The sequence below is a fragment of the Syngnathus leptorhynchus genome, chromosome 7, assembly GCF_054491065.1.
Source record: "Syngnathus leptorhynchus isolate UIUO chromosome 7, UIUO_Slep, whole genome shotgun sequence".
Taxonomy (NCBI): Eukaryota; Metazoa; Chordata; class Actinopteri; order Syngnathiformes; family Syngnathidae; genus Syngnathus; species Syngnathus leptorhynchus.
The window spans coordinates 7,468,728-7,493,210 of record NC_141201.1 but is presented as its reverse complement, the minus strand read 5'-3'; the positions used below and the strand labels follow the sequence as shown (position 1 = coordinate 7,493,210).

The 24,483-nt window shown below is 40.2% G+C and overlaps 2 protein-coding genes across 3 annotated transcripts; one reads left to right on the top strand and one right to left on the bottom strand.

The window, feature by feature from the left end:
• Positions 1 to 114: 114 nt before the first annotated feature.
• On the bottom strand, positions 115 to 8,773 carry farsb (phenylalanyl-tRNA synthetase subunit beta). Its single transcript, XM_085915704.1, has 18 exons — positions 8,575 to 8,773; positions 8,006 to 8,061; positions 7,618 to 7,772; positions 7,433 to 7,505; positions 7,227 to 7,342; positions 6,851 to 7,001; positions 6,656 to 6,764; positions 5,986 to 6,056; positions 5,848 to 5,909; positions 5,621 to 5,672; positions 5,483 to 5,544; positions 5,143 to 5,350; positions 4,978 to 5,058; positions 4,799 to 4,891; positions 4,578 to 4,695; positions 3,705 to 3,857; positions 1,532 to 1,679; positions 115 to 1,230 (listed from the first exon to the last, which is right to left on the bottom strand). The coding sequence occupies exons 1-18, from the start codon at positions 8,630 to 8,632 to the stop codon at positions 471 to 473; spliced, it is 2,526 nt and encodes an 841-aa protein (XP_085771830.1). The 5' UTR covers positions 8,633 to 8,773; the 3' UTR covers positions 115 to 470.
• Positions 8,774 to 9,158: 385 nt separating this feature from the next.
• On the top strand, positions 9,159 to 24,452 carry acsl3a (acyl-CoA synthetase long chain family member 3a). Of its 2 annotated transcripts, none has more exons than XM_085915705.1 (15): positions 9,159 to 9,305; positions 13,118 to 13,542; positions 14,195 to 14,372; positions 16,852 to 16,961; positions 17,154 to 17,292; positions 18,623 to 18,773; positions 19,111 to 19,234; positions 19,309 to 19,380; positions 20,748 to 20,887; positions 21,158 to 21,330; positions 21,699 to 21,773; positions 22,417 to 22,605; positions 22,749 to 22,863; positions 22,923 to 23,080; positions 23,152 to 24,452. In XM_085915705.1, the coding sequence occupies exons 2-15, from the start codon at positions 13,168 to 13,170 to the stop codon at positions 23,307 to 23,309; spliced, it is 2,157 nt and encodes a 718-aa protein (XP_085771831.1). In that variant the 5' UTR covers positions 9,159 to 9,305; positions 13,118 to 13,167; the 3' UTR covers positions 23,310 to 24,452. The 2 variants fall into 2 exon arrangements, with proteins under 2 accessions (XP_085771831.1, XP_085771832.1); XM_085915706.1 differs by having other exon boundaries at positions 9,279 to 9,417.
• The last annotated feature ends 31 nt before the right edge of the window (positions 24,453 to 24,483 follow it).

Sequence of the window (24,483 nt, the reverse complement as noted above, 5' to 3'; positions counted from 1 at the left end):
ATCGGCAATCCTCAAGTGTACAGTAAAGTTTGAAGGAATGCTGGCATCTCTGTCAAAGAAGGCTGCACAGCATGCTTTGCTTATCACTTAGGGCAGGACAAGAAAACTTCTGCCTAGAGTTAAAAGAGCTTTATTGGCTTTCAGATAGGGAATCTTGAACATTGGGACACAAATAGTTAAGGATGTGCTGACACTTGTAATTTGGATGTGTAATATGCACAAAGCAGAAAATCTTTCACCAGCTGAGGTGTCATGATGAGGTTTTTATAAAAATAAAAACATGATAGGCTCAACTGATTTGAACCAAACAAGCAGACTGAGATCGCTCAAAGGTGGACTTGCACATCGGGAAGCAACTACACTGGACTGAAACAAACCGGCCAAGTGTGACCGCACCCTGAGAAGCTGGTTCTTCTACATCCTTGTTTTTATCTGTGTGAACTCTAAGTGTAGCCAAGCATCTATATCATTCAGATCTTGTTAAAGACAGCCACGTCCACAGACTGAACATATTCCTCGAATGCAGTGATTGCTTCCTCCAGCTGATCCGTGCCCACTTTATCATCCTCCACCACACATCCTATTTGAAGCTTCTTGATTCCATAACCCACCGGGACCAACTTGGACTGCCCCCACAACAGCCCGTCCATGCTGACACTACGGACGCACTCCTCCATCTTGACCATGTCTGTCTCATCATCCCAGGGTTTGACTTCAAGAAGAATGGAGGATTTGGCGATGACTGCTGGTTTCTTGGATTTCTTGGCTGTATACTCTGCGAGCCGTTGCGCTTTCATTTTTGCTGCCTCCGTGCTGTCACTTTCATCGTCTGAGCCGAAGAGGTCGACGTCTTCTTCGCTGTTGGTAGATGTGGGAGGAGTCTCAGGCAGCATAAACTGCTTATTGACGACAAGGAGGTCAGCTCTTTCCCTGTAGAGGAATTTGATGTGGTTGTACCAGCGCAGGAGATGACACAATGTCGGTGAGGGAGTAGAGACGACGGCTTTAAAGACGGCCACGTCAGCTTGAGATGCTACATAGCCTCCAATGTAGCTTTTGTCTACCAGGAAATCATTGAGAGCTTTGAGAGCCTTGGGTGTGCTTAAGTCTCCAAAAACAGTTTTGGAGGAGGTGGCACCTTGAGGGGTTTTCACTTCAGCTGGGAACTTGTGTTTGATAGCTTCCTGCAGAGGAACCTCATGCGTGAGGTTTGTTTCAGCCGTGTGGCCGCTAGAAAAACCAAAAGCAACAGGATGAGCATAGAATAGAGGCGCATACAATCAGTGGAAAAGAACACACATGTAAGGCTGACACAAACACACACACACACACACACACGATAAAGTGAATTTAAGTGAACGTAAACTTGCTCAATATTATAGATATATATAAAACAAAATGGCTCAACACTGCTGCTGGTTCTTTTATTGTCCTCATTCATTGGCATACTGTCAAATGTATTTCTGCTACTTACGAAATGGCATCACATTATGCTATTTTATAAGATAAGTGCAGAAAAAGAGGAATTCACAGGAAAGGCTCGATGTCCATCTCAAAGGCGGAACAGGGCATCGTCAGCTCAAAGTTGTTAATGACTTGTGGGTGGAGGACCCCGAGATGTCCAACGCTTTTTCCATGGACAAAGATCTCTGCGCAGCGCCCGGGGAAAAAAGTGGAATCTGAAACGAGAGAGTAATCGCTCTGTAGTTTTATTTGAATATTGGCAGTGTGACCAGTGTAGCGGGAGGTATTGTTCCAGACTTGCTCGATGTGATAGAAACCATTATATTGGCATGAAGTGGCACAGCCCTAGTTTGCAAAGCATTTTTTTTTAAACTGTATTTCATTCACCCACACAAACGAGGATGTTGCATTATTTTGTCACAAAAGAGAATGCGCCTGAGCCATATTCGTAGAGCTTTGCTGATTCATCATTTCAAGAGGCAAGAGAAGAGTTGCTATTCCAGGCTACAGGTGTATTGGTAGTTCAAAGCTGCACTAGTGAATACACTGTGACTCTTATTCAACTCGAAATAAAGACACCAATAACCTTGACTTAACTGGGTAAGGTAACAGAACAGATTCTCAAGTGAGCAATAATGCTGCCATTACATATATGTAGTGTTATTCTATCATTTACAATCAACTTGACACATGACATCTCATATTATTTCAGAAAGATAAACTCTACTCATGCGAGCTTTATTTTCCCTCATCAGTCAACAATCTCCCCACATTCTTTTTTTTTTACTGCTCAGTTCTCCATTAACCTGTTTTAAAACCAAAGCTTAAGCCTAAGCGCAGGGGAATCCCTTGCAGTTATTTGGTGATTAGATCTGCAGAGCTTTGGCGGGCTGGGTAGTACAGTAGATGTCTTTTGTTCGACATCACTGAGCAGCAAGCTATTAAAATAATGTCACAGCTCATTGCTCTATGGCAAATACCTCTGGGGCCATGGAACCAGAATTGGATTACATACCTTGTCACTCTCACAAAGATTTCTTTTTGTAAATCAAATCTGAAGGTACAATCCTATTTGTGCCAATGCTATCTTTCGTTAACAGTAAGACCAACAATTGGCTCAACGTGTTTCAAAAGAGTGACCAAGCAATCAGAGATTTGTGCTGGATTTCACAAGATACAGGGGTTGCTATGACAACATCCCCACGCACAAGAGACATGGCATTCTACCAAGGGCTGATAATGGCTTTCCGGAGTCCATTGCTTGCAGTATATATTTGCAAAAAGATAACCAAATATGTTTATTTATCAAAACGTTTACATTTAGTGTTAGATCACATGTCGGAGTGTGTTAAGATGGAAGCAAAGGTAACAGTAGAAAATGCTTTGGAACATTTCCGATGGGCAGACTTTCGTTTTAAAGCTAACCAGACCAACTATCCACTTCTTCTACAGACAGATTCGTGCACAAGGTGACAAGGTCAAAGAGCATCTTGGCAACTTTGATGGACTGTAAGCATGCGTCATGTCAATGTTGCTGCTTGACACTGCAGCAGAGTATGTGACTACCATATTTTCTACACTCTTGAGATTTTTTACATTCACTCTTGACAGCACCTTCAGTCCCCCTTCTGTTTTTTTTCCCTCGTGCACGCTGCTTTTCCTTGAATTCTGTCTACCTTTCTCTCGGCTCGATACCTGAGCCCAATTGATTTGTACATTTTTACATTCACTCTGGACCATTCTTGATAGCACCTTCAGTCACCCGACAGTACCCTTTCTGTTTTTTTCCTCGTGCATGCCGCTTTTCCTTGAATTCTGTCTACCTTTCCCTCGGCTCGATACCTGAGCCCAATTGATTTGTTGTGCGGATATCCTGTAGTGTGCCCTTGGAGCACGCTTGTCAAGGGGAGCCACAATAAATGGCTGGGAGGAGCTATGTGTTGAAGCAAGGAACAAGGAAAGGGATGCCCAAACTAAATGTACTGGATATAAATATGTTCGGATTAGCTGTGCATATGCTTAAGACTGAAAGGCAGAACATGTCTTATTTTCTACAAGATCAGGAAGCCTCAATCAAGACCATGGTTTTAATTTTCCCAATTGAATATGAAATTTATACAATTCATAAGCCATCTATCCATTTTATATGCCTACGAATTACTTCCCTACGAATAATTTAGAGTGTTCAATTAAAAGGGTTCTTTTTTTTTTAAATGTGTGCGGAAGACAGAGGTCCTTACCGTCTGCAGCTTGGATGTGGTAGCCGTCTCCCCTGGCAGCTTTCACCGCCAGCAGTTGCATGGTACGGTCCAGCAGGCCGTGGATCACTTCGAAGCCTGGACTTTTGTTGTAGTACACAGCACAAATATGTCGGCTGTTCCTTGCCCCAACATCTGGTTTATAGGATAGCCAAGAAGTTTAAATATACCTATATACTGTCATATAAAAATACATTTATTTGTACATTTTCCCTATTCTATTATTCTTAGCTTCAAGGAAGAAGCCTTTTTTTTTTGCCTCGTCAATAGCTGTGTTCCTTCGTGCAACTGCCACCTAATTTTATTAGCTGGGTACCTCCTGTACAATCTATACAATCTCAAATTGCTCTAATAGTATTCCTCTTTACATTATGAAAAGGCTTGCATGTATTGTATGATTTTACTTAGTGGTGGTGGCTAACTCGGCTAAGTCGACCACAGGAATTGATCAACAAAATATGTTCTGCCTTTTATAATTATTCAACTTAAAACCATATTTGCAATGGCTGGGAAAATGCATTGTCAGCAATATGTGGCTCTGGCAACAAACATCAAACTTACATGGAGCACACGAGAATAAAATGACTTCCAAGGTTTACTGCCGACTTATTGGAGCAGGGAAAATCCTGTACGCACGCACCCTGTGAGCTGGACACACTACTGAAAGGTAATAGTACCACTTGTTTTTCATTATTAGTCAATAATGATCATAATAATAATGATAAATTCAACCATTACTGGTTTGGATGCATTTTATGGTGTTTGTAGACTAACACTGTTTTGCAAATTTTCTCCGTCACATGGGCAGTTGGTTCGCATGACTATGTTAATAATTTCACACTCTGAGACGCCTACCTTTGGTGTCATCCTTCAACACCACGTCAGATATCTCAAACAGCTTGAGGGGCAGAGGCATCTTCTTGTTGGCTGCAATTGTTTTCAACAAGCCTGGCAGCAGGGTGGTACGCGCCACCTGGTGGAACAGCAGTATATTGTGGTTGAGAAAAGGGCTGGAAGTTTTTCAAAAGTGAGCGAGAGCCCTCTTGTGGATAAAATATCACCCAAATGTTGATCACCTGGAATTCTGCAGTCTTGGGATTAGAGATGTGAACTGCCCTGCTCTCTGTGATCTTCTTACCTAGCTTCTCCGCAATATCTTCTTTGGAGCACTACAGGAGAATTTGAGAGAATATGTTACTCTTTTTTTTTTTTTAATTGAGGGGAAAGATGCTTCTGAATTGTTTTGTGTTTTTACCAAAGCAAAGTTGAGGGCTTCTGTGAAACCAGCAGCTGCAAGGTCGTGTCTTAACAGCTCTGTCAGTTTATTCAGTGGAAACTATTATCACACGGAGAAGAAAACAAATATTTGGTAGTATTACTATTACACTTGTTAGCGTAAACATACAGTGAACATGCTCACCTGGTTGGCTATGGTGTAAGTCCGTGGTGTTGTGCGGGTGATGTTGTTGAAGCCAAAAGCCATAGCTGCATCCTCCATGATATCACACGCATGGATGACATCTGAGCGAGTGGGTGGGATCTCAACTTCTATTTCGTCATCGATACCAGTTGCCTGAGAGCGTAGGCACATCCGAGTTAGCAGCTGGGCGATCTTCTCCGTTGACTCACTTTTAAGAAAAAGCAAAATAAATGAAAAGTCGCCAATCAGATTGACCCATATTGGAACGTTGAATTGATAAACAAAAAAACAAAGCAAAAAAAATATATATTTTTTTTGTGAACATGACTGAATATCTTACTTGATGCCAACTTTATGATTGACAAATTTGGAGGAGAGCTTCTCCTTCCTATAAGCCAGTTCCTAAAACAAAACAGACAATTTAGAGGGGAGCTGCATGTAATGCGTCCATGGAGGATAACTGTAATGAGTTCAGTACTGGATATATGCTGGTCGTGCCATCAGCGTTCACCACTTCAACCTCTTCAACACTGAAAGAGCACAAGACAGATTAGAAATTAAAGAGATTTCATGATGCAGCTGCAGAGACATCATTAAAGAGAGCGTAGAGGTTAATGAATGACTGAATAATTAGGATTTTACCTTTTCAGCTCTATCACTAAATAACATGTTTCAATTTCCCAAGATGATTCACTTGTAACTTACGTAAAAGGCTGTGAGCAATATTCGCTGAACATGGTCACCATCATGTCCAACACAATCTTTGCCTGGAAAAGAGGCAAATTGTAATTGTTGTGACAATGCTGCATGAACACCAACATTTATTTGGGGACTCAGTTATACCTTGGTCAGGTCCGTGGCTGTGCACTCCACAAAGACATTCTTTGTCTTTAAAGTAATTTTGGAATGATCCCCTGCAAAACCAAAGGCAAATTACAAATTCAAGCTAAACGAATAAATGCATTTCATTGTTGTCCAATTAAAACTCTTCCACATTGCGGCGCCAAGCAATAAAACAAACAAAAAAATTGTTTTACAGCATCTTATTTTATGAAAATAGTCCAATGTTATTGGCAGCAAATATAGATAATATATAGAGCAGGTATTCTGGAGAGTGGCAAGGGAAATCAATATTCTCACAAATCACACCCACACATTTATGATAAATGTAATGTATACACTTTAAAATCAGCACAATTCATACTTGCTGAATTTCACCACATGCTTTGGGCTTTCGAGCAGATTGTGTCTTTGCTCATCTCAAACACAAAAGGAATAGCGAAGGTGTGTTTTTAATTAAAACTGTGCGTTACAAGGTGTCGTGTAGATGCTGAACAGGACATACGAGATAAACCAGTGAATCTAGTTATGTAATAAGTCGAATTTGTGGCAATTCCGGTAGAGATGCATGTTTTTTGTAGGACATTTGCAATCAGATTCAGATTTTACTGGCATACTTTTCATGCTTGAAATTTGTAGAAAATCAAAGTAGTAGCAAATGTTAAATACTCACCATTGATGATGGGAGGCATCGACAAGACAATACCATTGCTGTCATAAATGATGGGGTACACGGGCATGTCTTCAATTATATGAAGGTAATGTCTCAAGTGGCTGTCGGTCTAAGACAAAAAGAGGACAAAAAGTAGTTCAACAAAGCAAGGGGGGGGGGGGGGGGGTAGACGACATGCTTAAGCAGCTAATTAACCTTGTAAAGGCTCATGAGTTGAGTGGCAGTGTATTCTTTGGTCTGATTGAGGGGCTTGAAGCTGATGTCTCCGGGCGGTTTAGCTGTGTATGTGAACGGACCTGAGATGGTGTTCAGGTCATGAGTCCCAATCGCCACAAGGCTCCTCTTTCTACACAAGGAATGTTAGAAGGTTTCATTTGTGCCATGGTATACTAAAATATGGCATTAATTATTTTGTAAAAACATTCAAAGCATCAGTGTAATTCTGTAATGCAGACTTTATTATTGTTTTAATGGTGGTGGGGTTGCCATGATCGACTAGTCACGTCAGACTAGACTAGACTGCTTTTCTGCCCTATTGGGAAATAGGCAGGGAAGTCACAGCCCACCTCACCTGCAGATGTTCTGGTGGAGTTTCTCCTGAAGCTCAATGAAACTATCATAGCGCTCCTGCGTGAATGTGATGTTCCTCAAAACTGCTGCCACAGCATGGGGACGCACTGCTGCTGTCTGCACATGACAATAACATGCAATTTAGGACCCCGTGAAAAGCTATTTGAATCATTGTTTGTATAAAAATTATGGAGTATTGCAACCCACCTCCTTGGTGATAATGAGCTTCTGAGGCTTCCCACTGATAGGGCTGACACGTTTGTACCGAGGAGCTTCCATCCTGGACAAAAAAAAAAAAATCTGTGGTGCACTGGAAAAACAACGTTTGACTTGTATACAAGAAAATAAAATAAATTTCATCCACATGATAATTCTGCAGGACAAAATCTTACTTGTTCTTGAAGACCTGCAGCCCACGAACCAAACCTTCCAAACATAGAAGGTCATAGCGGTTTGCTGGTACATCGATCTTGTAAAGGATAACATCAGACGCTCCTGCTGCCTTGACATCACCCTGCTCACGGCTAATTATCTCCTTTTCTGAGGTCTGCATTACAATCAGAAACACATTTTAGATACATGTCCGAGTTCAATTCAAATAACTCTACCAACCTTTGCCAACGTGAAACATTTTAAAGCTGTACATTTGGTTAAAATGATTGCTACAAACAAACATGATTTTGGATGATTCCAGGAAACTGTTGCTTGAGTATCGGAACCATAAATATAATTTGATTTTTTGGCTGTCTATACAAAAGTGAGTGCAAATCAACTACTTACGATTTCATCTAGCTCCAGTCCAAATTCAAAACACAGTTCGTCGAACTCCTCATCAGCTGAGAGAAGAGAAGGCCAGGCATCAATGTTAAAACGGTGGTAATCAGTACATTTTCTTTAGAGTGAATATCAACATGAAAAACAAATGTTCACAATGTACCTCATTGCGATTTTCAGCTATTTTATTTTAAAAAGAAATCTTTACACAACATCACGTTCAACTTTCTTTTTACTTTTCCAAACAGCATGTTCAACGTGTCAAGTTTGACATGCAACGCAAATGCCTGAGGATGACGCAATGACGTTGACATCCTCAAAAAACAACAACAACAACAACAACAACAACAACAAAGTAGTCAAACAACGTGGCTGTAGGCCATCAATAATGACCCATTGGTTTTGAAGATTCGTTTCATGTAAAATATTCTTAGATTGTAAATTTGCTAATTCAATCTTGATGAATACAAATCATCTAGCGAAGGCTGCAAATATTCGTGCTGATGTTTTAGGGATCGAAAAATCTGTCAAATAAATGTTTTTCTTAGTTTGATTAGGACACGAGTGTTACTTACTATAGGTTCTTCCCAACGCTTTAAAAAGAAGATCTCTTTTGACACCGACAGTCGGCATGGTTCCTGGTTAGCTTAGCACCAGTTATAGGACCCAACCAGACGGCTTTAGCTGCCTGTAGAGGTGCCTGACTGCACACGCATTTTTTTTTTTTTAATTCAACCAGTATTTCCAGTTCGACAAGAGGTAAACGTGCAAACCATAGAAACAAACGGACGTTTGTTAAATTTGATGGTTGTCAAGTGAAACAATTCAAAGAATTTTACACTGCATTAAATCCAACAATAGTTAGATGCTTCGAAGTACGGGGTGTACAATGGACAAAAAGGACAAAGTGGCTGGTAAATGTCAATTGAAGCCTAAATAACTGCGTGCACCTACTGAGGTGGTACACTTAAACCTGCATTTCATTGCAAAGATCAAAACTGGGTCAATATATGACAGATAAGTTGTATTACTTGAAAATGGAATGCAGGTTAAAAAAAAAAAACCTGTTGGCTTATATGACCGTGGGTAACCCATAGATTCCTCCAGTCCTCCTTCCCTCTCATCCAGCCTGCCGAGCCCTGCCCTCAGTCTACACGCGCCACTTCTCCAAGTCCAATCATAGTACGTCAAAAGTCGCTCTCCCTCCCCTCGTTTTCTAGCCGTTCAACGACGTGAAATAATTGCATGTGTGTGGCTGTATGACGGGAAGAGAAAGACTGCGTTAACTGCAACCAGCGTTCAAAAGGTGAGTTTTCCTTTTCCGGTGTTGCTTATCTATCCGCAGATGAGCGATCGGCTGCAGGCAGACCCATCACCAGACCGCAGTCTTTATGGGGGGCGCACAAGAAATGCACGGGGTGGGCAATTGTTATTACCCTATGAACAACTGCATGCATGAGTAATGCGTGGCTTGAATGCACCAATGCAAACACACACGCTTCTAATCTGCTTTGCGGCATGATGGGTTGTTACACATTAGATTTCATTCAATCAAACAAAAATGCCATTGTTTCTTTCTATTTGAAGTGTCTGAGTGATAACTCAGCACTAACATGTCTTAACCTAAAAATAGAAATAATTGCTTCTTAGTCACTGATTCAGGTAAATGAGCTGTCTTTACACTAGTTGGTGTGTTGGCTAAACACCACTTGAGACCAACTAAGAATGATTCCTAATAAAGTACACAGGACAAGTGTTGGACTTTCTTTGCTCTTCTCCAGGTGTCCTCATTTAATTCACTTCTGTCCTCATACAACATCGGTACAGTAGTACAGTGGAGCCTTGGTTTTCGAACGTCACTGTTCTCGAACAAATCTGTATTCGAACAAAAAGTTCGAGATTTTTCTGCTTCGGATGTCGGACAAAATTCGGTTGTCGAACCTCGGGAGATGAGCCGAGAGGACCCGCAGGCCAACTGACTCCGGCGCGCTGCGGTTGCGCGATCGGACCAAATTAAGCTCCCTGCACACTGAGGTCCACTTAAATTTTGGAAAGTACATCAGGACTTTTAAAATATTTTCAAAATTTTAGTGACCGCTCTGTCACAATAATGCGACCAGCGCGGTGCAGTTGCGCCGGTCGGTGACGCGCTACGGTTGAGCGTTCGGCCGTGCGCTACAGTTGCGCGTTCGGACAAAAATAAACTTCCTGCGCACTGAGGTCCACTTAAATTTTGGAAAGTACATCAGGAATTTTAAATATTTTCAAAATTTTAGCGACCGCTCTATCACAATAATGCGACCAGCGCGGTGCAGTTGCGCAGTCGGTGGCGCGCTACCGCGGCGCGTTCGGCGGTGCGCTGCAGTTGCGCGATCGGACAAAATCAAGCTCCCTGAGGACTGAGGTCCACTTAAATTTTGGAAAGTACATCAGGACTTTAAAATTATTTTCTAAATTTCAGCAACGGCTCTGTCACAATAATGCGACCAGCACGGTGCAGTTGCGCGGTAGGCGACGCGCTATGGTTGCGCGTTCGGCGTTGCGCTACAGTTGTGCGATCGGACAAAAATGCGCAAATTAAAAAATCCCTACAAAAGGCGTTTTTGTTGTTGTTGTTGTTGTTGTTGCTTGGAACGGATTAATTTCATTCCATTATTTGTAATAGGGTTGTAACATAATTCGGAATTCGAACGATTCACTTCTCGAACAGCCTTCTGGAACGGATTGTGGTCGAAAACCGAGGCTCCACTGTATTATGGTCTTGGTATGGATGTGTTTATGTGTCTGTCTTTAATTAAGAAACGTTTGCACACGACATAGATGAAGGGATACTTTCACTTCACATCATTAAACAATGCATGGTCAAGATAGCGACATTTTAGCACCACTTCTGCTTTGTGCTCTTATTATGACAATGAATTAGTACGACCTTCGGATTTTGATTTCGCTACGCAACAACGATTAACGATCACTGTGCAGTAACATCTTTGGTTGAACTCCTTCACCACGACAGACACATTGGGACAGATAGCGAAGCTGCTTGTTTGCAGGTGCTGCATCAATTGCTCTGCATGTCAATCTATGGTATCCATTCAGTCCTTACTTGTGAATAAAATCCCAAGAATTTTGAACTCATGATAGTATTTTACCCCAGACTTGGAGAGAGCACCCCACCCTTTTCTGACTAAAGACCACAATCTCAGATTCGGGATGCTGATTCTCATCCAACTCATGGCTTCATGTGAACCACTCAAGTCACAGTTGAAGTTTGCAGCTCGATGATACCAAAGAGCAAAAAGCAGAGATGTAATACTGAAAGTCATCAAATTAGAACGCCGCAGCAGTAGCCTTAGCTGAGTCTAGAAATTATGTCTGTAAAGATTAAGAAAAAAAAATCTGTGACCCTCCAGGGCAGCCTTGGTGGACTACAAACCTCACTGAAAATGAATCCAAGAATCCAATGTGTGCCAAATCAGCATTGGTCATACAAGGACCGAATAGCTCGTATTACCTTCGAAACCTTCAGATGGATTTTCAGTTTCACTGACAGCAAAGTAATTAATCTTCACTCAGCATGACAGTTTGACATACAGCATGAAATCCACTCACATTATTCCATGATAGATAAGAATTAAAGCTAGTTTATACCATTGTCATGGACTCATTGAGCCTAATACACATTCTCTCTCTTGCCAACCGGTGGGATTCTTGTGTTCAAATTGTCTTTTCGTCACTATAGCCACCATGTTCACATTTCTGCAAGATCTGCTGAATGGGTAATGGGACAATGATGCACAAAACACCAGATTCACACAATAGGAAACAGTTCCCTCGCAAACACACATGCTTGCACACAGCCCTCTTTTTTGAGACTATGTCACAATATTTCTCATTAATCCATTAAGAGCATGTATAAAGCAGGCCATTGAATGAACACATCTTGTACACAGAGGATTTTTCACGAAAGGCAAGAGATTAGGGTCAAACTTTCGTATGTAATCTTGTGGTGCAATTTCGTGCTTTGACCTTTAGTCAAGCAGCTTGTCTGTCTTAAACAAGCCGCATATTTCGCATTTCTACTCTGGTTGATAAAGTGGCTATAATGCAGTTCGCTTGTGCTACCGGCTCCTACATAGCTTTGTAATTGCTACAATAAGAACATAGTTTATCACAACTTCTCTCTGTCATTTACTTTGTATACAAATCTCTTCAACCCCTGTTCAAATGCCTTTTTTTTTTAATATACAGGACAAAAAAAAATCCAGTAAAGAATTTCAAAACTGTTGACGCCATTTATGTGATCTTAAACCTGCACAACTCAATTGAATATGTTTTTCAATCTTTTTGAGAGGAGGTTAGGATAAACAACTGAAATAATCTGGTTAGACAAATGTGCACACACTCTTACAACTCATATGTGGTTATGTTTTGAAATAAACGTGAAATCCATTGACTAATCACATTCAAACTCAGATTAATTGGGAGTCACCTGCCACCATTAAATATAAACGTATTTAGAAGTTTTATAATTGAAGTCGGTTTTGTGCTTACACCAACTACTATTTTGAACTGTTCATAATTCCACCTTGTCTTTGGCCCCAGTTTCTGCTAAATAAAAACAGCTTCAAGGAAAGATGTTGCCACCACCATGGTTTACTTTAGGTATGGTGTTCACGCATCTCTGTTCAGAACAGTGGACACAGCCAAAGACCATCATATTTGCGGCCAGGGTATTTTTTTGTTGTAGAAAACAAATTGAAAATACACAGTTTTCTTAACAAAGGAATTTTATAGCAATTGTTTCAACCTTCTCGCACTCTCTCAATTATATTTGCCAACTTGATCTTGAGCCCACACTCCTGAGTCCTGAGGTTATTACTCTCTCAATTATATATTTGCTAACTTGATCTCTTTCATGTCTTTTTTTTAACCGTAGCTTTATTTTGTCACCACTTTCATGTCTTTATTACAGCGTATTCTTTTGAAGCAATGATGCGCTTTATTCCTCATGATGGTTCCGAGGTGGAAGCAACTGTAAAATATCAAGTGGATCATTTTCTCTTGTTTTTGGTGGTTGGCTGTTTATGTGGTATGAATTAATTTTCATGTATTTTCTAGGATTGGTCTTCATCTACTCTTGAGTTGAGCGTCTACACACCCGGATCAAGATGAAACAAAAAGAAGATCTGAACCCTTTGCTACTCTTTGTCTTCCACCTTACGGTGTCGATTTACTCATTCCTCATGTTCATTCCCTACTACATTTTTACGTTGGTCTCAAGAGCTAAAGAGGTCCAATATGGATCCGAGGAGGAACGTTCAAATAGAGTTAAGGCTTATTCGGTGCTGGGACAACATGAAGGACCTTATCGAGCAGTGAAAGCTACCAAGGGACTGGTGAAATCGGTTTACCCAGGACTCGACACCCTGCCCAAGATGTTTGAATTTGCAGCCATGAGATTCCCCCACGGAGATTGTCTCGGTACAAGAGAGGTGATCAGTGAGGAAAATGAGGAGCAGAGCAACGGAAAGCAGTTCAAGAAGGTAAAAAGCCACATGGAGTATCTATATTGCTGTCGTTGTATAGTACAGTTTCAAAGTGATTTAATAAACTAAGAAGTTGCTTATTTGAAATTATGAACATGTAATGTGAAAGACTATGTTTACTAAGTTACAAAATATAATTTTTGTAATTATTATTTTATTCTATAAATGTACACTGTCTCCAAACCTTTTGGATCAGTGACTTATCATTTTGAGTAAAGATTACCTGCTTTAAGAATACAACTTATTACAGAAATAGTAAGCAGCCTGCACTTGTAATGACACACGACTTTGATGCACAATTTGTCTTCGCGGACCACATAAAATGATATGGCGGGCCCCTGGGCCTTGAGTTTGACACATGTGCTTTAAGTTAACAGGTTTTAGTTGGTAACTGATGGAAGACTGCAGCAGTCATTAGTCCTTAATGTGCACTACGCCTGATCAACCTCTAGAGGCCACTATTGGCTCAACAACATGTTGTATGTCAGTGTTTGGATTTCACAAGGATCAATTGGTTCAGAAAATGGATGAATGAAAGGATAAGTAGAGCCTGAAAAATCAAGCATACCCACTAAATTGTCGCTGCGGGTTCTGTGGTGACTGATAAAATTAAATAGTGGTTGTTTTTTTTGGTATCTTGCTCCTGTAGGTTGTTCTTGGGAAGTACCACTGGCTGTCCTATAAGGAGACCCTTGCAGCAGCAACCCAGTTTGGCTGTGGTCTGGCAGCACTGGGGCAGAAACCTAAACACAACATTGCCATATTCTGTGAGACACGGGCTGAATGGATGCTTGCCGCCTTGGCCTGTTTCATGCAGAATTTCCCACGTAAGTTGTGTGAATTGTACCATGCAAAAGGACACCAGTCACTTTGGATGACTGGTTGCGCGACTTTTGAAGCGTACTGCTTGTCTGTGAACATGAAGACAAGAATACTGTTTGCCCCTTATTAAATTTTAAATCAGGTCAGTATTTATGGAGCATTCTATTTCAAGCTCTAAATTTATAGTCGGCTCTCAAAATGGAGTTATAAATGCTTAGAATTATACACCTACCCTTAGAATAAAAATGCATTTGGATAGTAAATGAATATGACATAGCTTTACATAAATGCAGTTCTGTACTTTGATATTGGGTTCTCACCCTGTGGTTTCTAAAGGATTTTCCCTCTTAACATGCTCCACAAAATAGATTTTAACTCGTGTAGAATGTAAGCAGGAAAAATAATGAATTTTTTTCTTTGGGAAAAATAATCATTGTTTTATGAATGCATTTTATGAAAACATGCATCTAATATAATATACAAAGTCAGTTCATAATGGGGATTCACCCGCCTGACTTTGGTGCAGGGGCTGGTTCAGTTCCCATGTGTTTCATAGCACTTGCAAACTTAAAATAGTATTTATTTGTTACAAAGAGTCCCCTTTAAACTCTCAAGGGAAAATGTTAGCGTGTGTGTGTGTTTGCTTGTGTGTTCATATTGTGATTTTCTGCATGCAAGAAAATGATAAGACAGAATAAAGTCAATTTGTTCCAACTTCCACCATTATATAAGTAAGCAGTGTTCCCCAGTTGGTCACTATAAATCTTTCTTTTTTTGTGATGGAAAGTTGGAAACCTGCTGTTTTATTTCATACACTAATGTCACTTGCACTTAAGCAATGGTCAGATGGAAAACATACCATTGTGTGATGATACCATCAACATGCACAGTCACGCTTGATGAAATGTGTGACTTGGTGAATGTTTCAACCTAATCTCCAGAACACATTTTTAAGCATATCTTTACTATTTATTGGAAGTATTCCCAGAGAACACATTTTTAAACATATCTTTACTCTTTTGTGTTGGAAATAGTTTTTATTTATTGGAAGTATTCCCAGCTACACTTTAGACTCATTGTTTTTAATTCTCTTTGAAGGAGCTTTCTTTTTTTTTCTGTGCTCTTTAGTTTATGCTCCATTAAACTGTCACACTGAAAATATGCCGCAAGCACAAGCCAGAAAGCATCTTTATTTCTCACTTACACACACAAACACTTCACTACCCCATTGGAAAGTGAACATGTCGAGAGGAGTTAAAGGTTGGAGAGGGGGCGAGGGAGGAAGAACCGGCAGGGAGGAAAGAGAGGCAAACAAGTGAAGGCTAATGGCGTCATGGTCAGTGTGAGTGAGTCTACGTGAGCATCTGATGTTGACAGAGCCATCAAGGAGTCAGCCAAAGGCCCCCAGTGAACTCGCACTGTGTGACTCTGTGTTTGTGTGCGTGTGTGCTCTCGTCACGATGGAGTGGATTTTTGTGATGGAAAAGAAATGTGCTTGTACTGTATTATCTTTGTGAAGCAGGATAACTACATTAAGTAGCAGCATTGTTTTCTCATAATGTTGCATTATTTTTGACCAAATCTAAAAGGTTGATGAAATGGCGACTTTTAAGTTGCATCGAATTGAAGCTGAAAGAAAAGTCACACACGCAGCTTTGAATCTCGATCTCACGGCTGGAGGTGTCATGGCCTCATACACAATGTCACACAGCAGGATGTATAACTGTTGCTCCATGACGCAAGACTTCAATGTCACCAAGCCCCGTCTCAGTGTCAGCTTCGGGGTCGTCTTGCGGTTCTCTGTTGTCCCTATGAATAACGTATATGCTTATATACAAAATAGCTGGCTGATGTGTTCTAATGTGTTGCATATATTTACATGTACATATCGACTGTTTTTATACTGCATAATATATTGAAGAAATACCAATCTCTCGATATTGGCCCCTGCAATATGCATATATTGAAGGCTCAAGTTTCTTATGGAATATTATGCTTGTGTCTGAATTTTACCAGTCAGATGCTAACTTAAATGTACGCCATCCGATAGTTGAACAGTTTAGTAATTACGATTCATTAGCTGAGAATATATTGAGATATTTCTTTTTCCGCATGAAAAAAATAATGTTTTCATTAGATAATAATAATAATGTCATTTCTTTAGGAGAATGTTAAATATTGCAATTATATTGATATCACTGTATTTGAAAACACATTGCATATCACCATTTTTTTCAATGTTGTGCATCCCAAAAAGAATTGTGTGCATGATGCACAGAAGTTATCAGTAACTTTTGAAATTCTACATAAGGAAGTTGTTAAGTTACACCCAACACAATATGACACAGTAGTTGATTCTAAACCATTCAATTAGCTTATTATTGAAATCTCCAAAAAGAGGGGAGCAAGAGCAATGCTGCAGGAGGCTGATTACAAAAGTTCTTATATGCCATGTTTTTTTTATTTTTTATTTTTTTTCTGCAGTGGTTACTTTCTATTCAACACTGGGAGGTCCAGCCATTGCTCACGGACTGAATGAGACGGAAATCACGCACATCATCACCAGCAGAGAGCTCCTGGAGACCAGACTCAAGGTTAGTAAACATCACCAACATCACTCTGGCAATGAATTAGTGTGATGCAGGACACAAGCAAAATCCCTCCACAAAAGTTACCGCTCTAACAAAATGATTTCCCCCATTTATCTGGATATTTACATGAACATCTCATGCATTACTCGCCGAATTCAATTCAGACTACAATATAAACATATCCTTGTGTGACAGGCTATTCTAGTTAAAGTTCCAAAGCTGCGGTGTATCATAGTAGTGGACAACACTCCGACCACATCGGCAGGGTATCGCAATGGCATTAGCGTCCACAACATGGCCGATGTGCTGAAGCTGGGCGACAAAGCAAAAAATGGTAAGTAGTCAACTTGACCATTTTGTAATATCAACGGCAGCCCAAAAACGGATACGTGGGAATTGGCAGAATTGCAATAAAGTGTCAGCCAGTGACTTAAGAGCATCTGTGTCACGTTTCCACTAAATGATAATCCCACACAAAAGCGTAACCCTAATGATCTGGGACGTGTCATTCTCATAACCTAAATCGTCATGGTAAGTGTCAGTTCCCCATTAATGTCTTAAGTTAAATCACTGGCATCTTTCTTGAACTTCTATCTCCAATTATTTATTGAAAGTAATTTCAGTCACATACATATCATTTTTGGACCTTTTAGTTAATTTTGCTGTTGCTGAGTTGACGTTTCTCAGTGTTTGCTGTCAAAGCCCTCATACGGATTGCATATATTTCTTCATTACTCACATACACATACTTTACTGATACTTTCAAACAACATGTCAACATGGTTGGTCATGTGAATTAGGAAGTGGACACATCTGTGTGAGATTAAGAGCGATATAGATGGCTAAAGGGGGGAGAAAAAAAGATCCTCTTTGCCTTCTTTTTTTGTAGACATTCCAATGGATTTGCACTCTTGTTCTTATGTAGTATATAGAATAGGGGGGGTTGGGATCAGAAAATGTGGATGGAGCACAGGATGGGAGGGCAGCTTTGTTTACACAGTCTGGAACCGATCACTTCACATGACATCAAATTTAGAGCACTAACGCCTACATGTCATGTGAGGAAAAAGAGAGGACCTCGCCGTCTTTCATCAAGCTTTTTTTTATGGCCAGCTGTGCTTATGTATTATTTTGGTTTGTATATCAAACTGTCATCTAATTAGAGACATTCAATCAGAGGGATTTTTGGCTTTTCCATATCCCAGAGTGACACATTTTCTACTTTGTAGCACATCTGAGTCATCCGTGCCTTTGGGGAAAGTGCACGCCATCAATAGTTTCTTATTGATTGTGTAATTGATCCGGCATGTTTGACAACAGTAAAATGGGAACTGTAAAGGCATGTTATTAGCTTCCTTTGTTAAAATAACATCTCAAATTCAAGAAAACCTTAACCTAATCTAGTTCAACTGACTAGAGGGATCTGACCAAGGTGTTAATTTTTTTAAAACTGTTCACACACCATGTTACAATGAAAATACATCTCAAGACGAGGTTTATTAGAGACTCACTTGGTATCACCATGTCAAAAGAATGAAGAATCTCTTAATGATGTTCTGCATGCACGGAGTGTAAAGTCTAACTACTGATTAGTTTCTGTGACTAACATAACCAACTTTTCCAACGTTCCTTTGAATATATAGTGTTGTTTGTTTTCATTTCAGCAAATTGTGGGCAAAATCAGCCTACAGCTTCTGACATTGCAGTCATCATGTACACAAGTGGATCCACTGGTATTCCCAAAGGTGCCATGATCTCCCATAGCAACATTATGGCTGCCACCACTGGATTGGCTGAACGGATACCTAACCTGGGGTGCGCAGTTTTTATCGACTCTTATGTTTGGGTTCAGTACTGTCAGATACCTAACCTGAAGTGCACAGTCTTAGTGCCATTGGCCATGAGTATCATTTAAGACAATTGTTCCGATTATTCCACAGGCCGAGATAACTATAAACTATATATCAAATACCTATAATATAAATAACAAGTTTATTGAACCGTCCGTGTCTTTGCAAATTATTAAATCCACCAAAATCGTTGTCCTCTGTGTCAAGTCGCATCAACGGCCAAACTATGAAAAATACTGCGACTTATAGTCTGGAAAATACGGTAATTGAATAACTTGAGCTAAATATTGTTCTGGTTACAGCGAGAAAGACACTTACATTGGCTACCTTCCCCTGGCTCACGTACTGGAGCTGAGTGCCGAGCTCGTGTGTATTACCCACGGTTGTAGGATTGGCTATTCTTCACCTCAGACTCTGTCTGACCAGGTATCACTTGTCACAACACTTTGTCACTTGTGAAACTGCAAATGTCTCCTCTAACTTTAATCTTATACTCACAGTCAACTAAGATCAAGAAAGGCACCAAAGGGGATATCACCATCCTGAAGCCCACTATAATGGCAGCTGTCCCTGTAAGTGCGCAACATCTTGTTGGATGTCATGTAAAGAAGAAATATTGCCACATTCTCAATCTGTGTGTAGTGTAGTAGAGCTTTTTCCAGCTGGGGTAGGCTCCAGCTCTTGCATAATCCCAAACAGTAATAACCATTAAGGAAACGGATTTGAGGCTGGATGGGGAATATCAATAGCGTTTCTACACACAGGCAAGTTCCAGGCGACATGTTTTTCCCCACTGTATTCTTTCTGCCTCAGCACACTCATATACACAACAACCCCCCCCCCCACCCCACCCATCTCCCAGTGGTCGCAGAGCAAAGGGCAGAGGCCCTCAGTCTCTGGAACCATTCACAGCTGTGAACAGAACGTGAGAAAGCCCCGTGTGGTCATCCCCACGAAATGCACACTCGCTCACACGCATCATCACAAAGACTCATAGAAAATTGTTTGCTGTGATATGACATCGGGCTTGTGCACACTTCCCCTCCCATTGCCATTGCTTTGCACGCAAACATGAGATACTAATCCTGGGATGGGCAACTTGATGGGGGCTCAATTTTTCAGCACATAGGGCCACATCTTTACTAATGTGATGAATGACAAAAATGCAATTTTAAATATGGACAAAATAGTCACGTTTGAAGAAAACATCCAGCCTTCAACAACATAGGTCTTGAACATGAAAAAAATCACCACATAATGTGATTACTTTTTTCACCCAGTGCAAATCCATTAGATTTATGACTTAGGAAAGGTGGCGCAAAATGTTGAATATCAAACCAATGTTTATTGCAAGGACTCATTTTGTGCATCAACTCACTCATGTTTTTATTTCATTCAGGTGATATGTTTGTCCTAAGTGTCAATCCAAATCTGCAGAAAATCTAGTATTGTTATCTAGTCATTCTAGTATTGTTGTGCAGTATAAGACCCAGTGCTACTAAGTTGTGACTGCCATCTTGGGTTGGGTGCTGATTTTACAACTTAAAACTTTTTCAGTGTAGATATAAATATAAATCTATGTATAATTGAGACCCATTGAAAAGCACTGGATTTTTTTTGTTGACACAAAAATTCTTCAAATCACACTGAAAAACCTCCAATATACAAAGAAATGAGCAAATAAAAGAATTTACAACTGTCAAGCCGTGAGTGTAGTTAAGAAAATTGGTTTGTAAATTCCCATCCAAAGTTTTTGGCCCTAATGTTGTTTTTTTTACCATAGGCCACTATTTGCCCAACCCTGTAATAGCCAGCTGTATTTTTTTTTTTTTGTAATGTTCTTTTCTGTCTTGTTCTCACACTAACTCATGGTCATAAGCACTCATCACATCTCTTACTGTCCTTGTCTAAACTCCATCCCTACACCACTTGATGACAGGAGATCATGGATCGCATTTATAAGAATGTGATGGCCAAGGTTGAGGAGATGAACTTTGTGCAGCAAACACTCTTCACTCTTGCCTACTACTACAAATTGGATCAGCTCAGCAAAGGTTACAGCACACCTCTGTGTGACACGTATGTATGAGTTTCTTCTGAAGCACGTCTTTTACTCATTTTAGGATTATATTTTTTGGATCAAATACTATGAGAGCCATGTCAAAAATTCAGCCTCCACAAATATAGTAAGGCTCACATTGACCACTGGTTGTGGGCAGTGATTTTAGAACTCCACTGTCATAAGATTTTACCTTATAAGAAGCATCACAATCCATTTCAGTGTCAACGCTACATACTAAGATACATTTTTAAATCAATGTTAACAGTTTTCTCTATGTGCCTATCCAGATTGGTCTTCAGAAAAGTTCGTGCACTTCTCGGAGGACGTGTACGAGTGTTATTTTCAGGTGGAGCCCCTCTGTCCGCTGCCACCCAACGCTTCATGAATGTGTGTTTCTGCTGCTCTGTGGGTCAGGGATACGGTCTGACAGAGACTTGTGGAGCTGGGACCGTTAGCGAGGGTAAGTCAATTCATCTCAAATCAACCATTCATGCAAAATACGGGAAATATTTCTCGGTTTATAGGACACAATTGCAAAATACATGACTAATGAAACATTTTAAATGTCCCCAGATGACACTGCAGTGACACATATTACTTAAGTCTATCAATATGTTTTGACTCACAACTTTTTGGAATGTCTTTCTTACCAACTTAGTTTGAAAATTAACCACAGCCTGCATGCACCCCACTGGTTTGGACATTTCTCTGGGCTGGGGCTGCCATAAGGTCGGGGGGGGGGGTCATCACATTGTGGTATTGAAACTTGTTGCTCGTGCGAGTGCACTTCCTTTTCGTGTCTACATGTGTGTATCTTATCTTTTTCAGTTTGGGATTACAGCTCTGGGCGAGTGGGAGGGCCGCTTGTGTGCTGTGAGATCAAACTCAAAGACTGGGTAGAGGGTGAGTGAGGCTATTTGGGTCAGAAAATGCCAACCCCGGCCCCGCCAAAATGCACGTACACAGTGTCGCTGTCCTTTATTTCAATCTCACACGCAAATAGTGGTCAAAAGTTACCAAAATGTCTACATAGCAATAAAGCGGAAGCTTCCAAAGTCAAATGCTTTGTGGGTCAAACAACCACAACAAAAAATCCTTGAGAGTTGCACAAAAACTTACCTTTGAACAGACTGATCAAAAAGACCTTCATCTTATTTTGTGCCAGTAGGCCATCCTTGATTACTTTTATTTTATTTTTTTGTACAGGATCTCTGTACAACTTGCTAGAGCCATGTCGCACCCAACCGTGTGGGCCTCAAGGATAAATTGAGTTCTTACCTTGTAAATAAAATTCCTGAAGCATATTTTTTTAATTAATGTGGAAATTGAACACATTTTATACAAGGTATCATCTCGCTAAATTTTGATACTGGGACATTGAACACATTTTATACCAAGGTATCATCTTGCTAAATATTGATGTAAAATTTAAAATAAAGCTCCGTCTATGGCTCACTTGTTTTAGAAGCAGGATTTTGCATTTTTTGTCAGCATTTATGTATTTCATTCGCAAAGACAGTCATGAATTTCTATATTTTCATCTCAGGGGGCTACCTACACAATGACAAGCCATACCCACGAGGAGAAATTATAATTGGTGGACCCAACGTAACAATGGGATACTTTAAGAATCGAGGAGAACAAAGTGACTTCTTTGTGGATGAGAATGGCCAGCGATGGTTCTGCACTGGAGACATTGGAGAGTTTCATGAAGACGGATGTCTCAAGATCATTGGTGAGCTAAAAGGAAAAAAAAAAGTGGGTTCGAAAATTTGATAAGGATTAATAAAGTAATAATGGGTATTTTGCACGTGAAAATGTACACGCCAATGTCCTTGTATACTGAATTCTCCAAAACCATTTTACCTGTCATTCCAGATCGTAAAAAAGATCTTGTGAAGCTGCAGGCGGGAGAATACGTTTCCCTGGGAAAAGTGGAAGCCATATTGAAGAATTGCGCTCTGGTTGACAACATCTGTGCCTATGCCAAAAGGTGAGCTGCAATGCGATGAATGAATGAAGGAACGTCTTTGACTTGTTCTCCTGCTGCAGTGATCAGACATACGCGATAGCCTTCATGGTCCCAAATCAGAAGCAGTTGCAAGCTCTGGCTGACCAATATGGCATCAATGGTTCATGGGAAGAGCTTTGTAACAACAAGGTGATGGAAGAGCTGGTGCTCAAGACCATCACAGAGGCCGCTCTAGCAGGTAGGAAGACTCAAGACCCAGAAAAGTCAGTTTTTCTCCCAAGGTCATGATATATTATTGTCTTCATTCAGCCCAACTCGAGCGCTTTGAGATTCCTCGCAAGATCTACCTGAGCCCAGACATGTGGACTCCTGAGATGGGACTAGTGACTGATGCATTCAAGCTCAAGCGAAAGGAGCTGGAAAAACATTACTCGAACGAGATTGCAAGGATGTACAATGGGAAGTGACAGTCTATGCACAAAGCAGAAATCTACAAAATTCCCTAATTAGGTGGGTTGTTTATAGCTTTTGACTTTTACCCACCTCCTACTTGAATTTATAGCTGAACTAAAGCGGCATGATTGACTACTGTAGACATAGTTACCAGGAAGTGCAAACGATTTGTATGCTTCTGCCTTATCCTCCATTGTCCCACGTGTATGACCTTTGTGTCTAGTGTTTTATTGTTTCAGATGGGAGTTGTGAAACAGACTGCTGTGTGCTAAGATCTTGTTGTCTGTTGAACTCGCTTGAGTTTCTCAGCAAGATGTGTTCTGTTGCATTTGATTGCACACGTTTTTGTCGCAGATTTGTTTGTTCATTTTTAATTTGTTTTAATCTCAAGGTTATCATTTTGTTCATCCTGCAGGTCAGGAGACACTTCGGTCTTTTGTCCTGTTGGCCTGAAAATTAATTTCCTAAGTTACAAATGGATTGTGGTAGTTTTTGTCGAGCATGATTAGCATGTTGATTCCAAAAGCACAGAATAATTGCACATTTGAATTGAGTATTTTTAAGATGTTTTTCTAGCATAATGTTATGGATGTTTTATGAAGTGCACTGGTTTGCACCTAATGGGATTGATTATATTAATGGCGGAAAAAATGGACTGTTTAGTCTGCTCAACTATACGAAGTGTACTTTCCAATGTTCTGAACACACACTCCAGACTTCATTTATTTATGTATTTCCCAGTATTCTGTAAGCAGCGTCATTTTGATCAATGGTGCAAACATGAGCATGACTAATTCCTAGCCAAGAAAGGCACAAAATTCTTTAAACACCAGGAATGAACACTTTAGCCAACATGATTTTCGAGGGAAATAACTCCAGTGCATCTAAGATATGAGGACAGTCTGAGAGGTCTGAGAATTAAACTTAATCAGTACATGTAAGGACCGCGATAAACATTTATAACCTTTGGTGGGGTTTTATTTCTTTGTAGGTGTTTTCCAGGGTGAAATAAAATGTAATGACTTAAAATTACAGAGTTTTATTATCACAATGTGCCATTGTAAATGGCGACGTGGCTTGCAAGAATGACCTGTATTTATTTTACAATTTCTTTTTTTTCATTGTAAAAATTTAAAAGAAATAAAAAGGAATCTGACTGTGGGCTTCAAGTGTAATTTGAGAACCTAG